Source organism: Aspergillus neoniger (assembly GCF_003184625.1).
Source record: "Aspergillus neoniger CBS 115656 unplaced genomic scaffold BO87scaffold_70, whole genome shotgun sequence".
Lineage (NCBI taxonomy): Eukaryota > Fungi > Ascomycota > Eurotiomycetes > Eurotiales > Aspergillaceae > Aspergillus > Aspergillus neoniger.
The window spans coordinates 23,201-47,953 of NW_020291198.1; the positions used below are offsets into that span (position 1 = coordinate 23,201).

A 24,753-nucleotide genomic window follows, 5' to 3' on the forward strand; every position below is an offset into this window, starting at 1 on the left:
TGTGAGAAAATTCATGGAATGAAGGTGAGGTTGATAGTCTGGCAGCAAATCCTGGTGGTCAGACGGTTCACGGAGGATGGGGAGTCAAGGTGTTCGGGAGGTGAGAATGCCGCATCGACTTAAGGCGTCTTACGAGTCAGTCGCATTGCAGTAACCCCTCTCACCCCACGCCCGCCTCGTAATTGACATGATATTCCGTCCCTATAGGAGCCTTTTTATAAGTCCTCTGAGGCCGTTATCGCTGCCCAATTTGGGATTTCACTAGCAGCACGTTTTCGGCCTCGACCCCCGACAGGCAAATTCTCCGTGAATTGGCATGAGTCTGTGGAGAAGTCATCCAAAAAGGGAAGCTCATTTACATTGACCTCATCAAATATCACTGTCTTTGCTGGCTGGGTGATGGGCAGCGTATACAGTCATGCGTATCGCAAACTGCCATAGTACTTAAGTACCAGCTCGTCAACCGAGGATCCAACGAAAGTTGCCGGGCGCTCTATCTCCGCGCATCAACTCTACGAATACGAATACCATCGGACTTCCCTCAAACAGGCTGTGCAGCTCGCAATTTTATACCTAATATCAGCCTCATCCCTCCAGTTTCTAGCACCTCATGACCCCCAGTAAGATAGAAGTCGCCTAACAACTCAGTATGCCCATCAAAGTAATAGTATTGGGTCCGGAAGAATCAATATGGTTTACCTCAACGCGGCCGCGATGATATTCTGTGCATGAGACGATATATTCCATGGCACTGACCCAGATGCCTAACTTTAAATGCGATGGACCCAGCTACAGCAAAGTTCACCAAGAGGCAACAGAATTACTCATACAGATAAGAGCAAAACCATTTCAATTCACAATAGTTAGTGTAGAGCAGTGAAAAAAAACACATATTCCGCATCCCCACTAAAGCCTAACGGCGAGCCACTATATCTGAGCTTCAACTCTTGGCTCTAGATTGACTTACTGCTACTCTAGCCTGTTGGCTGACAACAGCATCAACTAGGGAGATTCTACGCCTGGATATCTCGGCTCCGATTGTAACAAGTCCAATTCGTATCTTAAAAAAGGATTTGGCAATAGGCAGGTAGGTCATTCCGTAATTCTTGCCTTAAATAAGGATTTTTGATCTGCCCCAAACCCGTTAGAGTCGGGTTATGCATAATCATGTCAATAATACATATTTGGAGAGAAAGACTAGGTGGCCAAGATTCATACGATATAAGATGCTTGATTCTGGGATTTTTATCCACTCAAAACCCTGTAAGAACTGAGATCCAAGCAGTAACAGATCAATCGCTCACATCATCATGGCTTCTGTCCGCCTCATCACCACCAGTCTCCTCCCAAAACGCTCGCATGTTTTCGCGCGTAATATATTTCAAAACGCGCTCTCTATCCTCAATTGTGGAGACTTCTAATTCCATCGCATCTTCAAACATTCGTTGAAGCTTGAATCTGGCGAAGTGGCACATCATCGCTACTTCACGCACATCCAGATCCTGCCCGTCTTCACGGACAATCCACACATTTCCAATATCGTGGTTCCAATACAGAGGAGCCCATCCCCATGAAGGATCAGAAGGGTTGGTTCTCATCATCATGAATGCCGCATTCTGACTGCTGCTTGCCCACTGTGTTGCATCCCAGCCAGGCGGGTTAACATGAAATTCAGCGTCTGGGTCTTTCCAGAAGATGAGCGGTATGCCGAGGAGAGCGGAAATCGACGAATGAGAATTACCCTGGGTAACAGAAAGGAGATGCCTGGTTGAGCGTTTCAAGTCGATTGAAACGAACGGCTCCGATCCGTGAAGCTTTATCTCCCCATCGCAGCAGATCTTCACGCCCCGAACAACCGTGGGAGCCCGATACTGCAGATCCGGAACGGATTCCCTGACATCCGTGCTTGCATACGTTATTAGGTAGTCCATCGGATGCCGAAAATCAGAGAGTTGTATATCGGCATAACTTTCTGGGTGGACCTCCCGCATTGCAACCATCGGGCCATTGTATGCATGGGGAGGACTCGCGGCGCCGGAGGCCCTTACGGAAGCCAGTATGCTTTTATTTGAGGGCGAACCGTCAAATAAATATGCCTCGCGATGCAGCAGAATAACACAGTAATCAAACATACCGGACCCTAACTTTCGCCCTCGTACCTCGTTGTGTACGACATGCAATCTTCCTGTAATCGGTGAACCAGGACCAAGGTATGAACATACCAGCGCCTTTGTCCACCACACCCTGCACTCTTCATCGTATCGGCGCTCTGTAGGGACCCAAATCAGATCAGGCTCTGTTTTGTCCACTGGGAAGAGAATGGCTCGCTTGTGCTCTGGTGATGGACGTTCAGGTAGGGTAGCAAACTTCTTGCAAAGCAAATTGTGGGAAGAAGAATCGCTCTCTTGGCAATCCTTTGAACAATAATGTATGCTGCGACAGCGCCCGCATGGCCGGGCTGGCGTTGTATTACACATCAGGCAACAGTCATCAGGCTCAAAGTTTGGGTGTGGGCGAGTCCTGGTGTGTAAGCCTTTACCCTTGCCCTCACTGCGGCATGTTATTTTCAGTTATCCAGTCGCGTATACTTCACAAAACAACAGGGTTGCCTCACATAAGTTGCAGTTTTGTCCAGTTCGTGCTTTGTTCCGCCTGAGCTAAGTCTACCATTCTCTGCCTCTGTCGCCACTCTTCCAACGTAAGTTTCGAGAAGTCCGACACAAAGTCCGATTGCATGACGTCTGGTAAGGCCGCTGTCCCCCCCGGTCGGATTATTCTGTTGAATGAACCTCTGATGCGGTTCACAAGGTTGTTTCCTAATTCGGTGGCAGCGAGATATACAGCATCTGAGATTAAGCACGGAACTCCCCAGGCCGGATAACACACGCAATGCCTACCCCGGGTCTCAATCGGATTGTGCATCGCAGCCAGGAACGTTTCACATAGAAGACATGACTTCTTGCTACACCCAAAGTATTGCAACATTCTCCGTGGTCCACGGCACTCTTCTTGATAACATATGAGCTGCATCTCAGCATGCAATGAGAGAGACTTGGCACAGGCCTGTTTGAACACATGTCTATAGGGATTAAGCAACTCGATGACTGGTTCGGTTGCAATCCCAAGATCCAGTAGCTCCCAAGCTGTGGCAATATCAACCACGTGTTCCTTTTGCAGTGTCGTCTTTGGCGCGGAAGGTACTAGGGAAATTCGAGCATGTCGGAGATCTGACTCCCAAAGAGAGATTTCCCGCAAACGCTGACAGTCCGTCAAAGGCCTGGCAACGAATCTCAAACACACCCAAAGCCGTGAGCCAACTTTCGGGCCAAGTGCATCTAAGAGTAAGTGGTGCACTTCTGGTGAACTGACGCAGCTGTAAGCCCCTTGCACCAAAATAGTCCTGCAATCTGGGGTTATTCTCTTGCTCTCAAAGCGCAGCAAAAGAACAGCCATCGTTTTCCAGATTTGAGCTGCCGACTCACGTCCAGGCCATGTCTGCGGATTCCAATCCGTGTCAATATGACGATTTGCGTATGTTCTTCGACAGGCAGAAATCCAGTAGTCAACTCGACTAGCGGTGTAGTTGATCGAAGCGGCCTCAAATTCCGTCAAGGATTTTGTTGTGATAGTTGGCTCTGGTCAGCAGTCACATCCAGTTAGTCATGACTGCGTCAAACTATATCCCTCCCCAGAAGCATACCTTCAGTACTGACACAAGAGGTCAAATACTCTTCCAGCATCCGGCAATACTCGAGTGTTGCAGGATCAAAGATACCGCAATCCGAACCGAATCCATCATTTCGTGCAACTTCCACAAAAACACTGCCGCTGCTTTCGCGCATTGAAGCTGCAGTAACCCCTTCCCACCCCTTGGACGGCGACAGCAGCTGGCAAACGCAGTCCAGAAACTTCCGCAAAACAGACTCTCTCGACGCAGATAGAGCTACGGCTATTGCTGTGGCAGTGTCCGTCTCGTCGTCAACTGCCACTTCAGTCTCAATCTCACTGTCTGCATCACTGGCAACGTCATCTTCGTCCTTCTCGACCTGCGCATGGCTTCTTCCTTTATTAAGATATGCGAGAATATGCGCTGCCCAGACAACCCGTGCGACATGCTCTCCTTGAAGGTTAGACTTTTCGGATGACATGTTTGGGTTCTCTACCTCACGTACGGTATCAGTGATAGAGGAAGGTGCGATGTGGTGTTGGACAGCTGGCGCGGGGTAGCAAGGCTGGCGCTAATTTGCCAGTCGTCCTCTGATAATACTCTTTCAGCATCATTGAGCCTTTCATTTCTCACGGATTTCCTCAACAAAAAGGCCACCATGGCAGGATATTACTTGGGATCCCCATTGGCCTATAGTAACCACAGTTGTACCAGCTAGACCTCCAAGGACGTCCAGCAATGAGAAGCCGCTCGCTAGATATGCTCATCTGTTTCTGATCATTTCTTTCTTTCCCAAACCGGTTGTCAATTGGTCTGTCCCCTGGCGTTGACTTCTGGCATAAAACATGCTTGACGCATCACTGTAATGTGAAGATAATATCATCATGTATCGCAACTACCAACATTGTTGATCCGGCAAGCATTTCTTGACGTACGATCACGCCATATAGTACAGCTCAAGGTAATGCGCATTCAACTACAACCTCATTGGTTAGATCCAGCACTCGCAATGCAGTCTCAAGAAGCCATGGCTCGAGTAAGCCCAAGACAGCGCTAGACATGCATGGCGTTGTGGCGTATGTTACGTGGGCAATGGAAGTAAGAAACCGATCCGGAAGGTTTACAATTGATGAGAACGGCCTGGATAACAGAATCATATGATGCACTGAACTTATATTCAGTAGCTAGATGGTAAAACAATATGGGCCTGAAAAGAGAGACATGTCACAAGGAACAAATACACTCAGACCTTCTTATGAAATCCTGAAGAGTGCAGAGATGTCTGCCTCATGACGGAGAGCAGGCTGCACAGTTGCAGATAGCGACTGTACACAATGTAAGAATGAGCCAACAAGCAGACCGAGCCATGACCTGAGTTAGTCACGACAAATATATAGCCTGAATTGAGGCTAAATGCTCAGTAGTCATCACCACGGCTAATCACTTCCTTTCCACCACTGTGGAGCAGGATAGTCTGGAAATTATTAGGCTTTAGCTGATAATATTTAGCGGGGAGCTCTTACGTGTTCAAACTGAGCCGTGTATGAACCCTTCACATCAACAAGCGGCTCGTAATATTCGACAATCCCATTGTCGATCAAATGTCTCATCTGCATAATGAGTCAGAAATTATTTGACATGTAAGTTGCATCATTACTTACCCCGAGATGGTATTTCTCCACCCCGAGACGCTCAAGGTAGCGACGACAGAAGACAAGGCTTCCAAAGTTGGCGTCGATAGTCTTGAGAAGATTCTTGGCAGAGGAAAGACGCAGGTTTGCACCGGAGACATCAGTATTTCTTCCGTAGCCATAGACGCCCACCTGAGGAGCATTAGTATTGCTAAACACATCGAACGAACAGAGACCTACATCATCGTGAAGAACGCCTCTGCCGGTACTTCCAAATGTTTCGATGGCGAAGACTTCACCCTCCTCCATCTTGTCCGGCCTGTTGTTCTTGATGAACGGGACCTGTTTGCCACCATGAATATTATACTGAAGGATATCATGCCCGGTAATATTCCGGATGGCTTTCACAGGGTGGGTCTTTCCGGCGATTTCGACCTCGTAGCTTTCCATGACTTCCTGGATCGCCGCGCCGATTTCACTCACTCGGGCGTCAATGCCAGCATGCTGTTGAAGTTAGCTATGTATCCAGAATATCGTACATGGAAGGAAAACGTACCATGATGCCAGTATTTGTCGCCTCCTTCACAGCCGTCAGTAGGTTGTCGTACGTGTGGTCGAAAGCCACAGTGAAAGCCGAGTCGACGATACGGCCGTTGACATGAACGCCAAAATCAACTTTAAGCACGTCACCCTTATCCAAAAATACATCCTTGGCACCAGGGTTGGGCGTCCAATGGGCTGCAACATTGTTCAAGCACAATCCAGTAGGAAACCCCATTCCCGCCTTGAAACCGTCTCCGGGTTCAAGTCCCTGATGGCCAGACAAGGCGCGGACCCCGTCCTCAATACCCTCAGCAATTGTAGTGAGACTCGCGCCGGGTTTGATGAGCTCATTCTGGGCGTACTGGCGAACCTGACGATGGATCTCGGCGGCTTGACGGTACTCGTCAAGAAAACCCTTATCCCAAAGACGTGAGTTGTAACGCAATTCCTCGTCCGTAGTGCGAGAGGTATTATCGTCCTTGTAAGGCACGCACTCCCCAATGGGATATCCCGATGGGAAGAGAGTCGAAACCAGCACACGGGGAGGATTCGATTGCTTGAGTGGCAGGGTTGCTTTTTTGGTCTTCTTCTTGGACCTCTTGCGTTTCTTTTTCTTGTCTATAAGTAGTACATTGTCAGGAATGCGGATGTTACCATGATTGGAGTGTACTCTGAACGTACCAGAACTGGCAGCGGAGGTCTTCACTTCCACTTCTTCGTTCGCTTCACCGTCATCGTCATCGTCATCGCCGAGATTTCCGCCGTCCAAATCGGCCGACTGGGAGCCATTGCGGGAAGGCTTGGGGTTGGGATTGGCAGGCTTGAACTCGGACGAGTTGGAGGCTAAATGACGCAGACAGGTCAGAAGGGAGCTTCTTAAAGCTTCGCAGGTGTCGTACCATCAGGAGTCTGCTGATGGCCTTCGGGGCTTTTTGATCCCATGTTGCAATCTCAAGGCGCGATACTGACATCAACTGTGACGCGATAATAGTGGTCTGATGGTGGAAGAGAAGGAAAAAAGACAATGCTGACATTCGATTTCTTTGTCTTGAGTCTAGTCATCCCCGATCTACTTTAGGATTAGCGCCGCCCCACTCGCCGCAAATACAACCACGGGACCACACTGCGGATTAACAGTCAATCCGGGGGATCGGAGCCCTAGGCCTAGCAGCGATATTCCACGTGAATACCATTTCTCAGAACGGAGTTATGCTGGAATTCAAATGCATAATGAAATTGGAGTAAGATATAGTGTACAACTTGGTACATACAGCCGGATGTTATATTCTATATTCCAGCCAATGGAATCACCAACAAAAGCGGAGTTTAGTCGCGCCGGACATCCGTCGGAGGTGGCACAGCACACTATATTAGTCGACCTCAGCAATGTACTTTCTCTGTCCACTAGGATTAGTAGTGGTAATACTACTTCAAGAGCCTGGTACTAGTAGTTTTGAGAACTTTTCGGTGTCCCGAAGTCGGCTTCTGCTGGGCAGTTTGCCCGTCTCCATTAGGCAACCCAACATGGCAGGGAGTATATCTAGGAACAACGTGCGGGGAAGCCCTCAAAACTACCAGCACTATAATTTATTGAACAAACTCCAACATCGTTCACTTGCCCAGACAATCAAAATACTCAAGTGCGACTTTGTGCTATACACAACCGCAGCAGCTACCACCTAACCATCATGACCTCCAAATTTGTCGCAAAACGCAGATGTCTTGGTGACGGGTGTGACAATGAATGTAGCACGCTGCAATGTCCCACCTGTCTCAAACTAGAGATTAGAGGAAGCTTCTTCTGCTCACAAGATTGCTTCCAGCGTAGCTGGGTGAGTACTACGTCGTATACCCATCGAATTAGTAAAACTGATAACAGCCAAGAAAATACACAAAGCCATCCACCGAACAAAGCGTAAGTTCTTACGGCGTTATCCAAATCATCAACCTGGGACTGAGAAATACGTATAAGAAACTATTCTGTACAATCCCTTTCTATCATTCAACTTCACCGGCTCGCTCCGACCCGTCTACCCACTATCCGAGCGTCGCACAGTCCCCACCACCATCCAACATCCAGACTACTGGCAGGGGGGCATTCCACAAAGTGCACAATCTTTCTACGATCGGAGAGCCAAATTCACCGTCCTAGATAAGGCAGGTCAGGATGCCATGCGAAAGGTCTGCAGACTCGCCCGCGAAGTCCTAGACATCGCAGCAGCTGCCATCAAGCCTGGGGTGACAACGGATTACATTGATGAGATTGTGCACAAGGCGTGTATAGAGCGTGATGTATGCCCACCTCCCCTTTCTTACAATCCCCTAAAAGTCTCACAGAGGTGCTAATGCAAAAGAAATGCAGTCCTACCCCTCCCCACTAAACTACAACTTCTTCCCCAAATCCGTCTGCACCTCCCTCAACGAAGTCATATGCCACGGTATCCCCGATCAGCGCGTCCTGGTGGACGGTGACATCCTCAACATCGACGTCACGCTTTACCACGGCGGGTACCACGGCGATCTCAACGAGACATACTACGTCGGGGACAAGGCTAAAGCGGATCTCGAGTCCGTCCGGGTCGTCGAAACAGCCCGGGAGTGTCTGGACATGGCGATTGAGCTGGTCAAGCCTGGGGCGTTGTTCCGGGCTTATGGGGATGTGATTGAAGCGCATGCGCGGAAGAGAGACTGCAGTGTGATTCGATCTTTCTGTGGACACGGGATCAACTCAGTATTTCATTGTTTGCCAAGCGTGCCGCATTACGCAGGAAATAAGGCTGTCGGAGCAGCGAAGGAGGGTATGTGCTTTACGATTGAGCCAATGGTGGCGCTGGGAACGTATAGGGATATAATCTGGCCGGATAATTGGACGGCGGTGACGATGGATGGGAAGAGGACGGCGCAGTTTGGTGAGTGAAATATCCCTACAAGGATACAAAGTTTTATGTGTACTGACACTTTCGCAGAGCATACCCTTCTAGTAACAGCCGACGGAGTCGAGGTCCTTACTGCTAGACTACCAACTTCCCCAGGCGGACCAGTTGCATACCCAGTGTCAGAGTGATAATCAGAAATAGCATATTGTATGAACCCCATAGATAGCAATACAATACAATCACCCCATCTCCCCCATAAAAACCTACGTATCCAACGCCACCCTCGCCTCAGTCCCCCAACTATCCTCCAGCACCACCCCAATACAATGCTTAATATGCTCCTCATGATCAAAGCTAGGCTCCACAATCACCCCTTCCAAGTCCCTAACGCGGAACATCTTCCTCCAATAAAACAAACAATGCACGACATGCCAGTCCCTCGTCATTTGCACTCTGGCAGACTGATTATCCGCCAGCGCTGCAACCTCCTCAATAGCCATGGGCACGGTGTGGTAATCGTCTGCGTAGTATGTCCAGCTCCCGTCGGGATTTGGCCCAGCGCGCTCAAACTCCGCGGTGAGCTCGTCGTCGCGGCAGTGTGGTGGTAGCCAGGCTGCGGCTAGGGAGTCGAATTTGCACCCTAGAGTGAGGGCTTCGGTGGTGGAGTTTCCGCAGTGGCAGGTCTTGGGGGTGGGAGGGTGCGTATTTATGGGAAGGATGGAGAGGATGAGGGTGTGTGAGAGGCTGATGAGGCCCCAGATGGCGAGGAAAAAGATGAGTGTGTTTCGGAGGAGGAGAGATTTTGGGGTTGAGAGCAGGAGGTTTTTTATGTGGTTGAGGAGGTAGGAGGGGTAGTATTTGAGAGACGAGTTGTTGTTGTTGTTGTTGTTGTTGGTTGTGTTGGGTTGTAGGAGAGCCTCGTCTTCTTCATCGCCTGCGTCTTTGGGGCTTGCCAGCTCAGGATCGGAGCGGGCGTTGGTTACCCTTCGTGCGTTCCTGTGATTAGTCTGTGTGTATATAGTGTGGATCGTAGGGAGGGAAGTGATTACTGTTCGTACTCGAAGCCCATGATGGCTTTAATGGATCGCCCGGATTTTGGGTGTGACAAAGGGGATGTAGAAATGCAGACTGCTTCCAAACGCTCACAAGATAAGTAACTGCGGCACAGCACATACAACGCCAATTAAAAAGACATTTTCATAGTAATATGAAGCTAAGCTATGCCACTACTAGCCTCAATATGGAGCGATATCATCCTCCGAACATCGGATAACCGCAATTGTATCCAGACATACCTAATCCACCAATCAACCTAAACAACACCAATTTACCCTCCCAGCCAGTAACCAACGCTTCCTACTCCAAAAATAATGTGACATCCCATTCGCATACATCCCCGAAACCTCATCCGTAGTAGCAATCAGCCTAACTGAAGCTATCACACTCAGCCCCGACAGCCCCACCAGACTAGCATATTAAATGAGGGGTTCGAACCAGTTCGGCGCGATCTGGCCTCCCTTTGCCATTTATCGACCTTCCTATTTCATAAACATGCATGTGTCTCCTCTCATGTGGCTGCATGCGTTCCTGTTCGAGTATATGCGTGTTTCGCATCAGTCCATGTGCGTATCCTATCCATGGCACGTGGTTGGTTTATTCGCAGCGGCGAACATGGTGCCCTAAGCCACTTCGGGTGAATTGTCTCATTATGGAGGCTGTCTCTTTCTGGGTGAAATTTCCTTTTTAGAAGGAGGAGTGGAGGTGCTTCGCAATGTTCGCTGTGGTTGGACCTTCTGTTGCTCATTCGGAGTTACGGGAGAGATTCTGAGATTGGTGCGGTTGTATGGCTATTACTACTAGTTCTAGAGGCATGGGACTATTAGGCGACAGGGATAAGGGATCAATCTATGGGATATTCATAAGCAAGCGGTATCGCTCAGCCTCCGCCGTACTTAGTTCCCACTGTAACCCCCAACACAGGAAATTTCACTATTATTTTGGTACTACCATCATTGCCAACTCGAAATCTAGCCATGAAGCTCTCGGCCATCTTCCTCCAGGCAAGCGCCCTTCTCATCGCTACCACTTTAGCAAGCCCACTTCCGGTACCCGAGGATGGCTCTATCAGAATCCCCGTCAAGGGCGCCCCGGCTGAACGTGACGACGGCTCCATCCGCATCCCAGTGAAGGGTGCTCCTGCTAAGCGGGACGACGGTGTAAGCAGAATTCCAGTCAAGGGCGCCCCAGAGAAAGAAACCGACGGCGTCATCCGGATTCCTGTCAAGGGCGCCCCAGCCAAGCGTGAGGACGGCTCGATCAGAATTCCGGTTAAGGGTGCCCCGAACAAGCCAACTCAGGAGTAGGGACGGGTTGTTGGATGCGTTGCTTTATGTACGATGCATAATGCAGAATGTAAGTAGTTTGATATCGTTGAAAAATCGGCTATGAAAAACGCTTGTATTAACAATGAAAATGCTCAGTCCAACATTGTTCCCCAATGAACTCCCAAAGTCCGAGAATGTGCAATTTGTCCCATAGTGTTTGCCAGGAAGAACTTGGAACTGGTGTTGGTGGTCGAGCTAAGCGAGTTGGTGACTGAAGAGAAAACGGGATGATCTATATATGAAAACGGGTCATTAGAAGAAGGTTATGCGCAATCAGAAGAATGATGTTAGCTTACCTTGCATAGAAGTAACGAGCAACCCCTTAAGGACCTCTCTGCGTAATCAATCCGTATAACTCGTGATTCTTTGCCTTCTCAGCAGCGCGCTTGACTAGAATCCCTTCAAGAATATGAGACGCCTTCTCGGAAGTCTCAGTGGCCTCAGTAAGCATCTTATTCGCCCTTGGCTTTTTTCCAATCATATCAGGAAGTCGTGCTAGTAAGCGACGAAGATCTCTGAAGTGGATGTTCGCCAAAGTGTGGACGAGCTCCCGACATACAGCCTCAATTTGAATTTGATACCTTCCTATGAAGACGCTAGCTTCGGGCTGGAGATCTGCTGGGTCGTCTGGCAAGGTCCTCTGTGGCTTGTCCTGGAGCGATAGTAGTAGGTCGCAAAGATCTCTCGACCTTATGGCAAGCTGCTGAATTAAAGCCATAAAAATCATTGAGTTTGTGGCACAAATATCGCAGTTGGTGCAATCAAGTACCCGGGTACATGTATCAACACCGGTGTGCAGAGACGTGAGCAAGTAATCAAGACGCTCACTGTGGTCGATATTACTCCTTTGGTCGTTGTCACCTCCAACCCTCTCCAGCGTGTCGGCAAGCGAGTGGATGCACTTGCAATTCTGGCCCTGATCCTTAGACGGGTCCTGTGAAGTGACAGGCGTATGAGGGTTTCGAACAAAAACGCTGGGGCCGCCTTCACTTGAATACGATGTAGCTGGCGACACCAAATGGGAGGGCTTCAGATGTGCCTCTGAGATCAAAGGAGCCGTTGGGTAACAGGGCATATTATCGTCTAAAGTTAAGTTCAGCCCTGGGTGTTCCGTCGTGTTCATGTTGCAAAATTGACCCCAGTCTTGGTAGGAATTGATCAAGACAGGCTCGGGCCGTAATAGTGGTGACTGTATTCTGGGGGTTGGTCCAACTGGCGACGGGCAATGTATACGCAGTGCTCCGACACCATTGGTCCGCCGCCGCTTCAAGGGAAGTGCCGGGAGGTCTGAGGCGGGATGTTTCAAGCTTAACGGCGTGGAGGATAAGGGCGTAGGGGTGCGGTATGTGCAATCGGTAGATGACTCTTGGCACCTTTCGCAGCCATACAGATCACCATTGCATTTGAGCTATACAAGTATTAGTCCTACCCAGGGTTTGATCGCTGACTGACTGACCTTTTGAGCCCGGCACGGTTCACACGCCTGATGACAACATGTCAGCATCGCCAATATATGTCGCCCAGACGATAATGAATGGATCACCTACCAGTACAGCAGAATTGCGAGAATCCATACCGACCTTTCTCGATAAATCAATGAACTCCAAATTCTTAGACGTACTGTTGTTGCAGCGAAATGCACCGAACATTACGTGGATTGCCTTTAAAATATTTGTGAAAGCACTGGTTGAGAGATGCTGTAGATCTTATGTTCCATAGAAAGAAAAGATTCTCATCCAGAGCTGAACTCTGAGATATTGTCGATGAAAGGCGAGCCATCTTCCTTAAATGTCGTCAAAGACGCAATATTATCGATGCTCTCTCATGCCGCCAGATGATACGAAGTAGGGTGGGCCTAGAATCACAACTTGTCCTGGCGATAATATCGCGCCTTGTTTCCCGCCTGCAAGCTCACTGTGCCGCATACTGCTTGGTGTCTCCCGCTAAGCTAACCGCTAAGAACTAGAAGCCGCTACTGCAGCTGCGGTTGACCTTCGGAACACCGTCGATAAACTGGGTCATTCTGATTGATGGCCTTACGCATGGTGACTCAGGTTAGCCGCCCCGATCCCTGTAGGAGCTGGCCGGGAAGTTCAGGCGTTACGCCCACTTGCGTTATCTCGCTACATTGACGGCATCACATTCCCTCGATCGGAGGAGCGGGGTATCACATAGAAACTCTTGGCTCAGCCGTCCGAAGATCCTTTTTCGCCAATTAGGCTCTGTAAATTCCGCTAGGTTGCGTTTGGATGCGGCCCAGAAGCTAATGCACTGTATCCGTTCCACACACCACGCTGAATTTAACGAAATCCTGCCGGACAGCGCTTATGCTTCGCTTTTTGGCTACCCAAGCCTGCTGGCGGCTGAGTTGGTCGAGTGACTGAGAGCGAGAATAGACGCCAATCTCACAATGGTGACATGAATATGTGGCCATCGGCTGACCCAGACGGTATCAGTGGGCGGTGCTAGGCTGAATGCGCCTTTGGATCATGGATATGTCTCCGCTCTTTCAAGAACCATCACACCTGTGATTGTGGGATACATCGCACTAAGCGCGTGTAATGGCGACCCCTATTGGAATCCAACCCCGACACTTCCTTCCTTCCTGAATTGGATGCACTCCCAAACCTGAAGCGGGGTTTCTATCGCCACCCCTCTTGATGGGCTCTGGATGATCAAATGCGGTGTTTTCTTCATTGGATCAAGTAGGACGAGAGTTGCTGCTATAGCCTAGGATTCCCGAACCAACCCAGGCGTCCCCCGCACATTCTTGCGCGCTCAACATTGGTTCGAAATGATTCGTCACTCCCCAGACCGGTGTTAGGTGTGTTGGAGAGTTCCTCAAATCATCGCTCAAATTTCCACTAACAGGCAGTCAGGATGGTATGGGTGTTCTGTAACCCAGAACCTATCAGCGTCGCCGAATGAGTCAAACTTTGCAAGATACACGAGGGTCACACTCCCAGCCAACATTATTCTCCGGTCATCAGTCGGTAACTCACAGCGCTTAGTATTTTGCCCGACATACTGAGTCGTTTACACTCAGTTCACTCTAGTTCACTCTCTATCCAAGAAAGATGAGCACGAGGAGTTCTGGACTGGGAAAATGTGGACAAAATCATTGGTATGTTGCCATCACTTCAAAGCGTTCTGCGCGCGACAGTTGATAATCGGAGAGGAGTTAGGCAGAAGGTATGTTATAGCACAGGCAAGCAAGCAGCGCGACTCTCTATCACATGACCTGTATCGATGTTACGCGTGCCCAGAGCTAATACTTGGGTGTCGATGAATTTGCAGTAACTGTGCTTTACATCCTACCGGGTACACCTTGTGAATAAAGTATTCAAATAGTGCTTAACAAGGAATGATGGTAAAAGCTTCTACTTTGACACTGTATTTATAGGATAAGTACCTGGGTGAGACGCTGATATCTCCTTAGACAGGCACTTCTGTGTAGATATCTCTTAGACCAATACCTAAGCTAATCGATGCGAATAACGTTAGATATGGGAAAGAAGCTCCCTTGCGTTCTCCAAACTCTCTAGGCATAGCTCAGCATGCCTCCAATGGCTGGCCCTTGCTATCACTACTCCTTGATGCATCATCACCATTCTCAATACCTTTAGCTACCCTCTTTACATTTTTCCACTCCATAGCAAGTGTCGGGAACAGAGCCAGACAAGACATTGCTAACGCCAGAACGAATGTCTTCATGATGGCGTCGCTATACGCTTTAAGAACCACTGGCAGCTTTGCAGGTGGCACCAATTTTCGTATGGTAGTTGCGCCACTTGCAATGACCCATGTTGCATAGATACCCTCGATGTCATCCAAATTTGCTGTAAGAAAGTTCGTGAAAAGATTCTGTGCGACCGCTAGAAACACTGCCCCATTTAACTGTTGCGAAAACATAAGAAGCGATGCGCCGACCGGAATATCGACAGGATCTAGGCACGTCTGCACAGCGACATTCGCTTGTTGAACACCAAGACCTAGGCCAAAACCGAAGATAACTTGATACCCAATCCATTTGGGGTGGTCGGTGTCCGGTTGAAATGTACTGAGTAATCCAGCTCCAATAGACATGAAAATAACGCCTGCAAACATGAAGGGGTTGTAGTAACCCAGAAGGCTGACGAGGGAGCCAGAACCGATGGAGCCTACCACCATGGCGAGAACGAGAGGGAGATTCATAATGCCCGATTTTTCGGCATCGACGTTCTTGATGGCTTGGAACCAGATCGGAAGGTAGTAAAGCATGACCATAGTGCTTGCACTAGTGCACATGGTGAACACAATTCCTGCAAGGACTGAACGCTGTCTGAAGATGCGAGGGGGAACCATTGCTTTTTCTTTGAGACGGTACTCTGCAATTGTGAAGATGCCGAATAATGTCCCGAACATAACGAAGAGGAAGATAATGCGCCAGTTGCTCCAGTTGTACGTGGTACCGCCCCATTGGAGTGCAAGAAGGAGACAGGTTACAGCAGGAGCCATTAGCAGGTTCCCGATGGGGTCGAGTTGATTGTACTTCTCTCTGAGACTCCAGTCCCCCTTTTCAGGTGGACGAACGTCTAGCAGAAAGAATATGGCGACCACCGCAAGTCCTCCCAGGGGCAAGTTGATGTAGAAACACCACCTCCAGCTGACCTCTGTGGTGAACACTCCACCAAGAATCGGGCCCAACACCGATGATATGCCGATAATAGCACCAACGGCTCCTTGAAACACCGGTCGCAAGCGAAGGGGCACGGTAAGAGCGATTATAATAACGGCTCCGGAGTATATTCCTGCTGTTCCAAGGCCTGCTATCGCGCGGCCCAGGATGAGTATGAAGGAAGAGGGCGCAGTACCGCAGATAGCGGAGCCGACCTCGAAAATAAAAATGGAGAGGAGGAAAACCCATTTGATCGGATAGAAAGTGTAGATGCGACCGTATGTAAGCTGGGACGCAGACGCTGCTAACATATAAGAGCTTCCATACCAGCCGATATCGCCAATACTATGAAAGTGATCAGTGATCTTCGGAGTTGCCGTAGCCACAATCAGGCGGTCCTGGCAATGCCCGGATATAGAGTCAGTCATTTAAAAGGATTCAGATAGTGGCTTTCCATAACTTACCAGAGACACGAGAAATACAGCAATATACAAAGCGAGAGCGACGAGGATGGTTTTGGCAAGTGGGGGATATGTCGGTGAGCCGACTGTATCTATCTGCTGTGGCACATTTATATTACTACTTGACGTAGAGCCAGACAAAACTTCTTCCACAACAGTCTCCTTCTCACAGGCTGCTCCACTGTTATCTTGAATATGTGGTAAAGCAGACATTGGAACTGGCTGGCTGATATTGGAGGTGAGAGGTGAACACAAGGTCACAGATGAGCAGTTGAAGGGAGGAAAGTGAACTGGATGCTCTAATAGAAGCTGGAGGTCTCACAGCAGTGCTACGAGCATTATAGGATGCTTTTGTCCTTGATTTGTGTTGCATCCGGAGAGCGATGAGTCCGAGGTTGGAAATACAGAAAACAAACCATAAAGGTTGCTTTTAGTGGCGCTTTGTGTTCCTCTACAAGGATCCATACGATGCGTGATGTGGTTATTCAGACACAACATACGCGGTCTTCCATAAAATGTCTCAGGAACCGGCAACATCAAAATACCCTTTATTGGCCTGTTTCAGGTTATGCAATAGTGTCGATTAAGCCCCTGATGAACCGGTGAGAAGCACTCTAGGTGCGGATGCCTTGGTGGTAGTCTTTCATATCGCTGGAAGCCGACTCGTCTCGTCCTGATCGCCCGTGAATATGACTCCGAAGTAGCTGGCGGCATCTAAAGCATCATATATTAAACATCACATTCGAGTTTCGTTTCTGAGTTTTCTACTCTCTGACAATGGTTTTCATAGAACTAGGGACAAAGCGATGTTGGGTGTGAATCTTATTGACCCCAAGGGCCGATGCGACCAGTCAAAAGTTTTTTATGCAACCAACCTTGTCCATAATTCCTGTCATCCAACAGTACTAGAATACATATGATGATATGGGGTTCTTAAGATATCGTACGTACAATATAGGAAAGTTAACTTGAGGAATGTCTAAGCACCCGGGACGTACCCGAGGCTCCTGGCTATACCGCCGGAAGGTTCCGTGGAGAATCCGGATATGCGGCACTGCTAATCGGATAAATCCCTGGATGATTTGCATAATATTCAGAATTGATGCATGCACGAAGAGCCAGGATAACTGATTCCGAGAGCTGCTACTGAGATGCTTTTATTGCGCCTGTCGTTCAGGGTGGTGAAAAATCCAAATGAGGAAGAAGAGTACTGTTCTTGATCGAGTTAGGAGGTTCCGCATCTGTTTCCAGTCTATGGCCGTGTAGACCCACGAAAACGTCAACACAATATTTCAATAGTCGCCTAAGTTATATCTACCGAATGACAGCGAACCTAGACATGCTAAAAGAGGCGGGTAACTTTTGGGGGGTAAAGGGTCCAGTTGCATTCGAAACACGACTCGCCTAGTTTTTTCTGTATTGGATAAGATCTAAGGATACCTAAATCTATTTAAATAGCATGTAGCTCATCTAATGCAAGCAGATACGCACTTTTGGGTACAGCTAGGATACATGAGATTGGATAAGAGCTTACAAGCAATGGTGCATGAGCGATAGTTGAAGGTGGAAGACCCAAGGTCCCTGTAGCTTCTACCTGTAAGGCTCTATGTAACATTAACCCAATTGGAAAGAATCCCTGTCACATAATTAGGTGGCGCTGAGGGCAACATTGGCTTCTTTTTAAATAGACCATAATCTCATGCGACCCCAGCCATGCTTCACATGAGACCTTTCCCGCCTGGTCTGGCTGAACTTCAAGCCCAGTCACTGGTTAAGATCAGACTTTCGTACACAAAAGGACTAGGTCTCCCAGCAGAGAACCAAGCCTCTAAGCCAGATGGGTCTTGAATTAAGACTCTTCTTGTTCGTTTGCATGGCTGTGGTCTACTTGGTACTTTTTGACCTTATGGCGCTCCGGATCACGTTCTTAAAAGTTTTAACGGCAATGTCTGGCGCCAATAATTACTCTCTGGGAATACTGGTCTGAGAGAGCCCAGATGTTGTTGTAAGGTGACTGTTGTCGATGTAGCCATGGTGTGCGAATGAAATGGTACTGATGGGAATGGGAATTCCTAGCTGAACAGAGGAAAACCATAATCAGGCTACCTGCCTGTGAAGGTGCAGCTTGGGATACATGCAATTCTTCTACAAGCGTTTTGCTTGATTATGTTATCACTTTTTTAGCCACCAAACAAGGATGTGCTGCTGAATTTACCAGAGTGCGATGGGCTTTTGTTAGCATTTTATGTACTATAATGAACGTAAGGATATATACAAGCCTTTCACGCATTTCGCGAATCCCAGAAATTGTGTCACCGTATCGCTCAGTGACGAGCGAGAAGTTTCTGGGCATTTGCGTAGTAGATTCGGTCCCTCAAGTCTTGGTCTAGAGGATACTCATCCAGAGCCTCCTTGAACCCAGCAATTTTGTTGTTATTGGCGTAAGGAAAATCGGTACCTGCAGCTGTTAGCATCAGATCACAGTATATATGTGATAGGTCTTGGGAAAGGGGCGGCGTCCTTACCATATACAATGTGATCATGAGGCACAAGGCTCAGTAGGAGAGTCAGCACAGTCGGTGAGCAGGATAGAGCCAAGTCAAAATAGAATGACTTGAAGTCTTCCACCATCTCCTCTGGGCCGCGACTATAGGGTTTGTACTCCGCCTCGGGAAATTTGGTGACGGTAGTCAAGCGAGAAATCAGGTAAGGGAGAGCGCCACCGGCGTGAGAAAGTATGACTTTGCATTCAGGAAAGGCCGCCTTTGTTCCTGTAGTAAGAAGGTCCACAGCAGTGCGAGTGGTCTCATGGGGATAATCAATGGCTGGTTGAGGTAGCTGAGGGTTAACACGGTTGGTATCAGCCGGGTGGGTAGGATGGATGAACACAACGGCTCTGCGACGGTTGAGCTCCTCCCAAATGGGGCGAAAGTCCGGATGACCTAGATAGTGATTTCCGGTGCCGTATCTGGTGAATAGGGTTACACCTTCAGCCTTGAGTACATCTAGACTGTGCCGAATTTCTTCGAGTGTGCCCTCGGTGTCTAGTAGGCACGGCAATGCTGCAAAAAACCCAAATCTCTCTGGTTGCTCGTCCCTCAATTGGGCCGTATACTCGTTTGCCTGTCGGGCCAAGGCGCGCCGGCCGTTGTCGTTCGGAGCGATGACAGCTCCGGGGGCTGTTAAAGACAAGATCGCTCTCTGGGTGCCATTCTTATTCATAGAAGCCAGTGATGCTTCAGCGCTCCATTTCGGAGTTGGCCAGCCGGAGGGGTCACCTCCTGCATTTTCGACCGCTAAGCCGTTCAAACAGGCGACGTCAGTATGGATGTATGATGAGATATAGTCTGGGCGAACGTGGGCGTACCTTCGGCATAGAACTGCGGCACAAAGTGATGATGGGTATCGATCTTCGACATTGTTCTTCAAGACAAGCGAGGTTCAGAAAGTGTACTCTATGTACTGACAAGATGAGAATGATTGACAGAAAATCAAAGGTTTATATACAGGAAATACATCATCTGAATTCAGCCACTGCGTCACGTCTCGGGTGCATCCCGAGCAGAAGGTTTACCAGGTTTGCCGAGATATCCGGCCAGCTGTTGACTCGCTGTTTCGCATTGTAGATGAGACATTATAAGAATTTATGATGATACAACCTCAATGGTCTCTAAACATGGCTTATTGCAGTAGACGGGTTGTTTCTCTGCACACCAGAAGTCACAAAAGAAGGGGATTGTCTCAACTGCAAATGTTCGGATCGTTCCGGGGCCCGTCCACGATCAGCTGACCGGTGCCACAACGACCAGCTGGCTGGCTCCTGAATAACATCAATATGCAAAACCTTGTGGCAGCAAAGCAAATGTTCTAGTTAAGCTCAGGAAAGGACAAGATGCCCCCAAAATCTAGCGGTGTTGCCAAGCAGCGTACCATGCGACGGAAAGTTGCATTGGCGTGCGATCCATGCCGGGAGAAAAAGATCCGCTGTGATGGAGGCAAACCGATCTGTGGGTCATGCGTCCGAAAGTCCTATGGAATTGCCCAATGCTCATACAGCATGGATAACCCCAGGACCGCTTGTCAGGATGAGTGAGTTAGTTCTAATAAAAGTAGTCAGTGATTTCGCTGACAGAACAGGTACATCCGGGTCCTACGGTCGCGCATCACTGAACTCGAGGATCTATGTCTACGGGCCAGGGTGTCAGCACCGGATCTACACAGGGACTCACCACACCAGAACGGCTCACCTTCACATGAATCTCAGTATTTGAATCGGAATCGGCAGTCGACGTCCTCAGGGGTTACCCAAGGTAGCCGAGTGTGTCAAGAAAGTAACAGTTCTCCCCACAATAAGCGGCTTTCGGATGGCCGGAGCCTGCATACTTCAAGAACAGTCCCAAGAGATCATCCGCCCCAGAATTCTCTACCTTCTCTTCAGGAAGCAGAAGAGACATCTCAAAATATGTCCAACCATACTCGGAACTATCCGAACCGCAATTCCCTCCGTGGGGAGCAGAAATCCGCATCTCCACACTTTGACACCCCGGGCCGTGTCACGGCAATGGGGCAGATTTCGACGCCAGATGATACCTTGGCATCTCCAGCTCCACCTCGGGAATTCTATGGATCTTCCTCCATTGCATCACTGATGAGATTTGCACGGTTGTCTGTTCCGTTGCAATCTTCGCCCCGGGCCAAAGGTGGTACCAATACCCCAATGGATTACCAGTATCACGAGTCACCTAACACACAGTACCGACTCAATGACTTCACACTCCCACCCCGCTCACTAGCAGATCGCCTTCTGAATTGCTATTTTGACCGTGTGGCTTGTATCTACCCTTTCTTCGATCGACCCAGCTTCGAGAAAGCGTACGATAACCTGTGGAAGTCGGAAAGGGATGGTATGAACAAGCTACCAGACATGCATATCGGCCTCGGAGGAAGGTCTGACTCGTCTCCCAAGTCGATTGTGCTCCATTGCGCTCTAAATGGGATGTTTGCGCTTGGATGCCATTTCTCGAACCTTCCGCTGCAGGAGCGAGAGGCAACAGCCCACTCCTTCTTTCTCCGCTGCAAACGCTTCGTAGGACTTGATCTCCTCAAGATCCATACAGTCGGGGTGGTTCAGACTCTTCTTATTGTCGCTCTATACTTGCAGAGCAGCCCGTACCCCAGTAGATGCTGGAATGCAATCGGGTTAGCATGCCGCCTCGCCCAAGGCCTGGGCTTACATGAAACCAACAATGCGTCCTCGATGACAGTTTTAGAAACGGAAGTACGGCGCAGGACATGGCATGGATGTGTTATGCTAGATGTGTAAGTGCTCCACTGTGAACGGCTCTATTCACCTGACTGACTCACTGTCTAGGTTCGTGAGCATGACACACGGTCGGCCAAGCATGACCAGCCATCTCGCCCCGATTCCATTGCCTTTTGCCACAGGGAAGGACGTTCCTCTTACTATGGGGTTCTACGTGGCAACTATCAAGCTCTATCGAGTTCTGGATAGGATTCTTTCAGATGTGTATAACATGTGGCGAGGCCGTTTCAATGAGGAATCAAAAAAATCGACACCATGGTCCGAAGGAAACTTCGATTCCCTTTTAGAACTGGAACGGCAGCTACAGTCCTTCAAGGACACCCTACCACCCTATCTAAGCTGGAGCGCTTCTAGTTGCCCAGAGTGCCACCTTGAGGAATCGGATATCATAGAGCGTCAACGAAATATTCTTCGTTCACGGTAAGCAATCTCGCCGTAGCCCAATATCAAAGTATCACATATACTTAGTGTTTCAGGTACTACTACATCCGGCTACTTCTCTACCGACCAATCTTTACCCAGGTGTGTTCAGATTATACTTCGCCACAGTACTCACATGAATCCCGAAAAGACAAACATCCGGCCTGGAAAGATGCCGAGAGCACCTTACAATCCTGCATAGTAGATAAATGTGCCGCTACCTGTGTGTCTACTGCAACTGAGCTTATTCACTTGATCTATGAGACATACTCGACACCATACACTGATGCGTGGTGGTACAATGGCTTTTGTAAGTGGTCACCCATTCTCCCTTTCATCTTCTTGTGGTCATTCGTGGCTCTTCTCTCCTCAACTCTATGTCAGAGCATGTCACGGTACAAGCTGAATCATCAAACTGACTATCGGAAACAGACACATCAACATGTGCCCTCGTTCTCATAATGGCCCACTCAGTACCCTCACTATCCGACTCGATTGATTTTGTCAGAGTCCAAGAAGCCTGGGAGAAATGCGAGAAGATCCTCGCACACATGGGTACATTCAGCCAATCTGCACGGACATCGCTTCGCTTCTTACAGGCGGCTTTCAGTCAAAATATCCACGGCCGTCCCTCATCTAGGCCCAATCCTAATGTGGAACTGAATCCCGATCGAAATCTGACAGACGAAGCCGATGCACCCTACTCTGCCCTCAATGGTCCGAACACGTCATCCTTCCAGGATACCCCTGGACTTGACTCATCAAATTGGACAGACTCTGGTATTGGCACCAGCACGTTTGAGGATGACCTCGGTCTTCTTTCCTGGATCGATGTTCCAGATATGTGGCAGTGGTTTCGGGCTGATTCGTGAGCTGTCGGGAGGTGATTGTGATCGATGATGCGAAGTTTCCCTGGAAGACAGCAAGAAGGATGAATGCCATGTAAGGATAGGAAAATGTCAGGCAATCATATATTATGTGCCGTAAACTACTTCCTACTAAAGCTATTACCCCCAATAAGCAACTTGTGCGACACCTAGGCAGTATCAACTAACAGTATCCAGCCATGAATCAACAAACTCCCCAAATTTGACGACCGGTTCCGGTACTTCTCCATCATCAAACTCGCCGCCACCAAACTCACTCATGTTGTTTTCCCAGATCTCCTTGAGCCATTCCTCCTGATAAATTCTCTCCGAGGGTAAGCCTTCTCCACCGAAAAAGAACCATAAGAACACTTGCCCTGATGCTTCTCTGGAAGCTTCCTGATCAAGCTGTGTTCGTTCAAACTCCCTACGTGTCTTTAAATGGATATTGTCGAAATGACTCTCTGATACAGCTGGCGTTATTCGTTCCGAGAAACCTCGGTCCTGTATTATAGTACCACCCGGCAAGTACCACACCCAATGGTCATACTCATATCCATGCCTGGGACAGTCCAAGTGTGCAGTGACATAGAGAGCACAGTCCTTTGTGAGAGATGCTCCGCACGGCGCCCAAGGTACTCTAGGTCCATGTTGATAGCTCTCATTGTCCCCGTCGGTTGAAGGATAATTCGTTAATCGCCAGACATCTTCTCTCAAGATGTAATTCGGATCTTTACAAGTGTATGGGCCTGATCCTGCAATGTCCATGAAGCTCTGTGGACACCCCGTCCAGGGAAAGGCGACCCGGTCAAGAGGTGGATGGCCTCCTCTTACTCTGTGGAGAATTTCTGGGCCTAGGCCGCTGGCGATAACCCCGATCCAGAATGCGCTGAAACGTGGCTGGCAGATTGTACCTATGAATGCAAGGACTTCTAGTCCATCTTCTGGTAAAGCACCTAGGACTTCATTGATGATCGGGTGCAACCATGGGCTGACAAGATTGCAGGGGACATCTTGCTCCCAGAATGCTCCACAAAAGGTTGACATCATTACTTCCGGGCTGCAACTCAGGGTCATGTAGTAGGGCACGTCTTCTTTCAAGTTCATCCATTCAGCATCGCTAGGTGTAGTGATTGATTTAAAACCAGTAGCCCGGGGAAGAGGCAGTTTGGCAGAAAACCTATAATACTTATGTGCGGGGATTGTCAGAGCCATCGTAAGAGCAATGGGGGACTGGCTTTGCAATTCATGCAGACGTGCGAATTCAACAAGTGCCTCAAATGCTCTCTCTGAAGATAAGGGCGTTGGGTCAGGGTCTGGAGAGAGGGTCCCCTTATGTTTAATCGAGAAATGCGTTTCGCAGGCACGGGAAACTGACCACGGGGCTAGGAACTCCCCTTGGGGCGTTTGCTTCACGGTAGCTTTCCATCCTTCATTCGGTGCGAGTAGTGCAGACCACCAGCGAGCTACGCTCGCGTCCACCTCCCCAACATCGATGACGTGGACTTGTGAGGAATCGGGTAAACTCTCATTGCTGTATCCTGTCTGGTAGAGAGAGTACTGCATAGAAGAGCCTTCACCTCGCATCTCAACAAGCTGTGCAGATAGTACATAGCACCATCCAAGGGCGAGAATTCCAAGATAAATTGGTCCAATAACATTTCCTCCGCTCATGCCGTCCCATGAACTGAACGCGTCCTCGATAAAGCTAAAAGATGTAGCAGCAGCAGTGCCAACTTGGACGAAAGTGAGGTGTGATATCTGCTTCTTGAGTTTGCCGCAATCCTGATCTGTAGACAGAGTCCAGATTGAAGAAGCTTCACAGCAAAGACTGCGTAAAGGAGTCATTCCATATGGGCGAACGTGAAGCCGTCCAGAACGAACTTGAAGTTTCGGGATTCTATGTAGAGCGAGACGGGGCTTTG

At 49.0% G+C, this 24,753-nt stretch overlaps 10 protein-coding genes across 10 annotated transcripts; 3 read left to right on the forward strand and 7 right to left on the reverse strand.

The window, feature by feature from the left end:
• Positions 1–1,253: 1,253 nt before the first annotated feature.
• On the reverse strand, positions 1,254–4,153 carry BO87DRAFT_420397 (uncharacterized protein). Its single transcript, XM_025627001.1, has 6 exons — positions 3,701–4,153; positions 3,483–3,635; positions 2,615–3,200; positions 2,223–2,550; positions 2,160–2,185; positions 1,254–2,061 (listed from the first exon to the last, which is right to left on the reverse strand). The coding sequence occupies exons 1-6, from the start codon at positions 4,146–4,148 to the stop codon at positions 1,293–1,295; spliced, it is 2,310 nt and encodes a 769-aa protein (XP_025473883.1). The 5' UTR covers positions 4,149–4,153; the 3' UTR covers positions 1,254–1,292.
• Positions 4,154–4,767: 614 nt separating this feature from the next.
• Positions 4,768–6,839, reverse strand: BO87DRAFT_346808 (putative methionine aminopeptidase, type II). The gene is made up of 6 exons (XM_025620914.1): positions 6,741–6,839; positions 6,523–6,684; positions 5,855–6,459; positions 5,329–5,802; positions 5,191–5,277; positions 4,768–5,141 (listed from the first exon to the last, which is right to left on the reverse strand). The coding sequence occupies exons 1-6, from the start codon at positions 6,781–6,783 to the stop codon at positions 5,085–5,087; spliced, it is 1,428 nt and encodes a 475-aa protein (XP_025473884.1). The 5' UTR covers positions 6,784–6,839; the 3' UTR covers positions 4,768–5,084.
• A 630-nt stretch (positions 6,840–7,469) lies between these two features.
• BO87DRAFT_371086 (methionine aminopeptidase) lies at positions 7,470–8,932 on the forward strand. Its single transcript, XM_025622060.1, has 5 exons — positions 7,470–7,673; positions 7,726–7,756; positions 7,814–8,133; positions 8,204–8,750; positions 8,808–8,932. Exons 1-5 carry the CDS (start codon positions 7,530–7,532, stop codon positions 8,903–8,905), a joined length of 1,140 nt encoding a protein of 379 aa, XP_025473885.1. The 5' UTR covers positions 7,470–7,529; the 3' UTR covers positions 8,906–8,932.
• Positions 8,933–8,968: 36 nt separating this feature from the next.
• On the reverse strand, positions 8,969–9,866 carry BO87DRAFT_381367 (uncharacterized protein). Its single transcript, XM_025624514.1, has 2 exons — positions 9,767–9,866; positions 8,969–9,701 (listed from the first exon to the last, which is right to left on the reverse strand). The coding sequence occupies exons 1-2, from the start codon at positions 9,784–9,786 to the stop codon at positions 8,981–8,983; spliced, it is 741 nt and encodes a 246-aa protein (XP_025473886.1). The 5' UTR covers positions 9,787–9,866; the 3' UTR covers positions 8,969–8,980.
• Positions 9,867–10,680: 814 nt separating this feature from the next.
• Positions 10,681–11,439, forward strand: BO87DRAFT_381369 (uncharacterized protein). Its single transcript, XM_025624515.1, has 2 exons — positions 10,681–11,129; positions 11,198–11,439. Exon 1 carries the CDS (start codon positions 10,751–10,753, stop codon positions 11,078–11,080), a length of 330 nt encoding a protein of 109 aa, XP_025473887.1. The 5' UTR covers positions 10,681–10,750; the 3' UTR covers positions 11,081–11,129; positions 11,198–11,439.
• Positions 11,236–12,842, reverse strand: BO87DRAFT_223896 (Zn(II)2Cys6 transcription factor domain-containing protein). Its single transcript, XM_025618708.1, has 3 exons — positions 12,649–12,842; positions 12,558–12,584; positions 11,236–12,509 (listed from the first exon to the last, which is right to left on the reverse strand). The coding sequence occupies exons 1-3, from the start codon at positions 12,748–12,750 to the stop codon at positions 11,424–11,426; spliced, it is 1,215 nt and encodes a 404-aa protein (XP_025473888.1). The 5' UTR covers positions 12,751–12,842; the 3' UTR covers positions 11,236–11,423.
• Positions 12,843–14,653: 1,811 nt separating this feature from the next.
• BO87DRAFT_322240 (MDR family MFS transporter) lies at positions 14,654–16,432 on the reverse strand (the record flags this gene model as incomplete). The annotated part of the gene is made up of 2 exons (XM_025619967.1): positions 14,654–16,156; positions 16,223–16,432. The coding sequence occupies 2 exons, from the start codon at positions 16,430–16,432 to the stop codon at positions 14,654–14,656; spliced, it is 1,713 nt and encodes a 570-aa protein (XP_025473889.1).
• Positions 16,433–18,543: 2,111 nt separating this feature from the next.
• On the reverse strand, positions 18,544–19,638 carry BO87DRAFT_402271 (amidohydrolase family protein; the record flags this gene model as incomplete). The annotated part of the gene is made up of 3 exons (XM_025625671.1): positions 18,544–18,677; positions 18,745–19,515; positions 19,587–19,638. The coding sequence occupies 3 exons, from the start codon at positions 19,636–19,638 to the stop codon at positions 18,544–18,546; spliced, it is 957 nt and encodes a 318-aa protein (XP_025473890.1).
• A 260-nt stretch (positions 19,639–19,898) lies between these two features.
• Positions 19,899–22,909, forward strand: BO87DRAFT_463840 (transcription factor). Its single transcript, XM_025629261.1, has 5 exons — positions 19,899–20,308; positions 20,357–21,538; positions 21,591–21,962; positions 22,019–22,272; positions 22,395–22,909. The coding sequence occupies exons 1-5, from the start codon at positions 20,112–20,114 to the stop codon at positions 22,832–22,834; spliced, it is 2,445 nt and encodes an 814-aa protein (XP_025473891.1). The 5' UTR covers positions 19,899–20,111; the 3' UTR covers positions 22,835–22,909.
• Positions 22,910–23,008: 99 nt separating this feature from the next.
• Positions 23,009–24,676, reverse strand: BO87DRAFT_452141 (uncharacterized protein; the record flags this gene model as incomplete). Its single annotated transcript, XM_025628487.1, has 1 exon — positions 23,009–24,676. The coding sequence occupies one exon, from the start codon at positions 24,674–24,676 to the stop codon at positions 23,009–23,011; it is 1,668 nt and encodes a 555-aa protein (XP_025473892.1).
• Between the last annotated feature and the right edge of the window lie 77 nt (positions 24,677–24,753).

Coding starts and splice junctions, on each gene's coding strand:
- BO87DRAFT_420397 (XM_025627001.1), bottom strand. CDS start 4,148: ATGTCATCCGAAAAGTCTAACCTTCAAGGAGAGCATGTCGCACGGGTT. Junction 3,201..3,482: donor TCCGCAGACATGGCCTGGAC/GTGAGTCGGCAG, acceptor GAATTTCCCTAG/TACCTTCCGCGCCAAAGACG. Junction 2,062..2,159: donor TGCATGTCGTACACAACGAG/GTACGAGGGCGA, acceptor CTCAAATAAAAG/CATACTGGCTTCCGTAAGGG.
- BO87DRAFT_346808 (XM_025620914.1), bottom strand. CDS start 6,783: ATGGGATCAAAAAGCCCCGAAGGCCATCAGCAGACTCCTGATG. Junction 6,460..6,522: donor GACCTCCGCTGCCAGTTCTG/GTACGTTCAGAG, acceptor TACTACTTATAG/ACAAGAAAAAGAAACGCAAG. Junction 5,142..5,190: donor ACACGGCTCAGTTTGAACAC/GTAAGAGCTCCC, acceptor AATAATTTCCAG/ACTATCCTGCTCCACAGTGG.
- BO87DRAFT_371086 (XM_025622060.1), top strand. CDS start 7,530: ATGACCTCCAAATTTGTCGCAAAACGCAGATGTCTTGGTGACGGGTGT. Junction 7,757..7,813: donor AGCCATCCACCGAACAAAGC/GTAAGTTCTTAC, acceptor AATACGTATAAG/AAACTATTCTGTACAATCCC. Junction 8,134..8,203: donor AGGCGTGTATAGAGCGTGAT/GTATGCCCACCT, acceptor AAAGAAATGCAG/TCCTACCCCTCCCCACTAAA.
- BO87DRAFT_381367 (XM_025624514.1), bottom strand. CDS start 9,786: ATGGGCTTCGAGTACGAACA. Junction 9,702..9,766: donor ATGGGCTTCGAGTACGAACA/GTAATCACTTCC, acceptor GAACGCACGAAG/GGTAACCAACGCCCGCTCCG.
- BO87DRAFT_381369 (XM_025624515.1), top strand. CDS start 10,751: ATGAAGCTCTCGGCCATCTTCCTCCAGGCAAGCGCCCTTCTCATCGCT.
- BO87DRAFT_223896 (XM_025618708.1), bottom strand. CDS start 12,750: ATGTTCGGTGCATTTCGCTGCAACAACAGTACGTCTAAGAATTTGGAG. Junction 12,585..12,648: donor CTCGCAATTCTGCTGTACTG/GTAGGTGATCCA, acceptor TGTTGTCATCAG/GCGTGTGAACCGTGCCGGGC. Junction 12,510..12,557: donor AACCGTGCCGGGCTCAAAAG/GTCAGTCAGTCA, acceptor ATACTTGTATAG/CTCAAATGCAATGGTGATCT.
- BO87DRAFT_463840 (XM_025629261.1), top strand. CDS start 20,112: ATGCCCCCAAAATCTAGCGGTGTTGCCAAGCAGCGTACCATGCGACGG. Junction 21,539..21,590: donor GGATGTGTTATGCTAGATGT/GTAAGTGCTCCA, acceptor CTCACTGTCTAG/GTTCGTGAGCATGACACACG. Junction 22,273..22,394: donor GTGGTGGTACAATGGCTTTT/GTAAGTGGTCAC, acceptor TATCGGAAACAG/ACACATCAACATGTGCCCTC.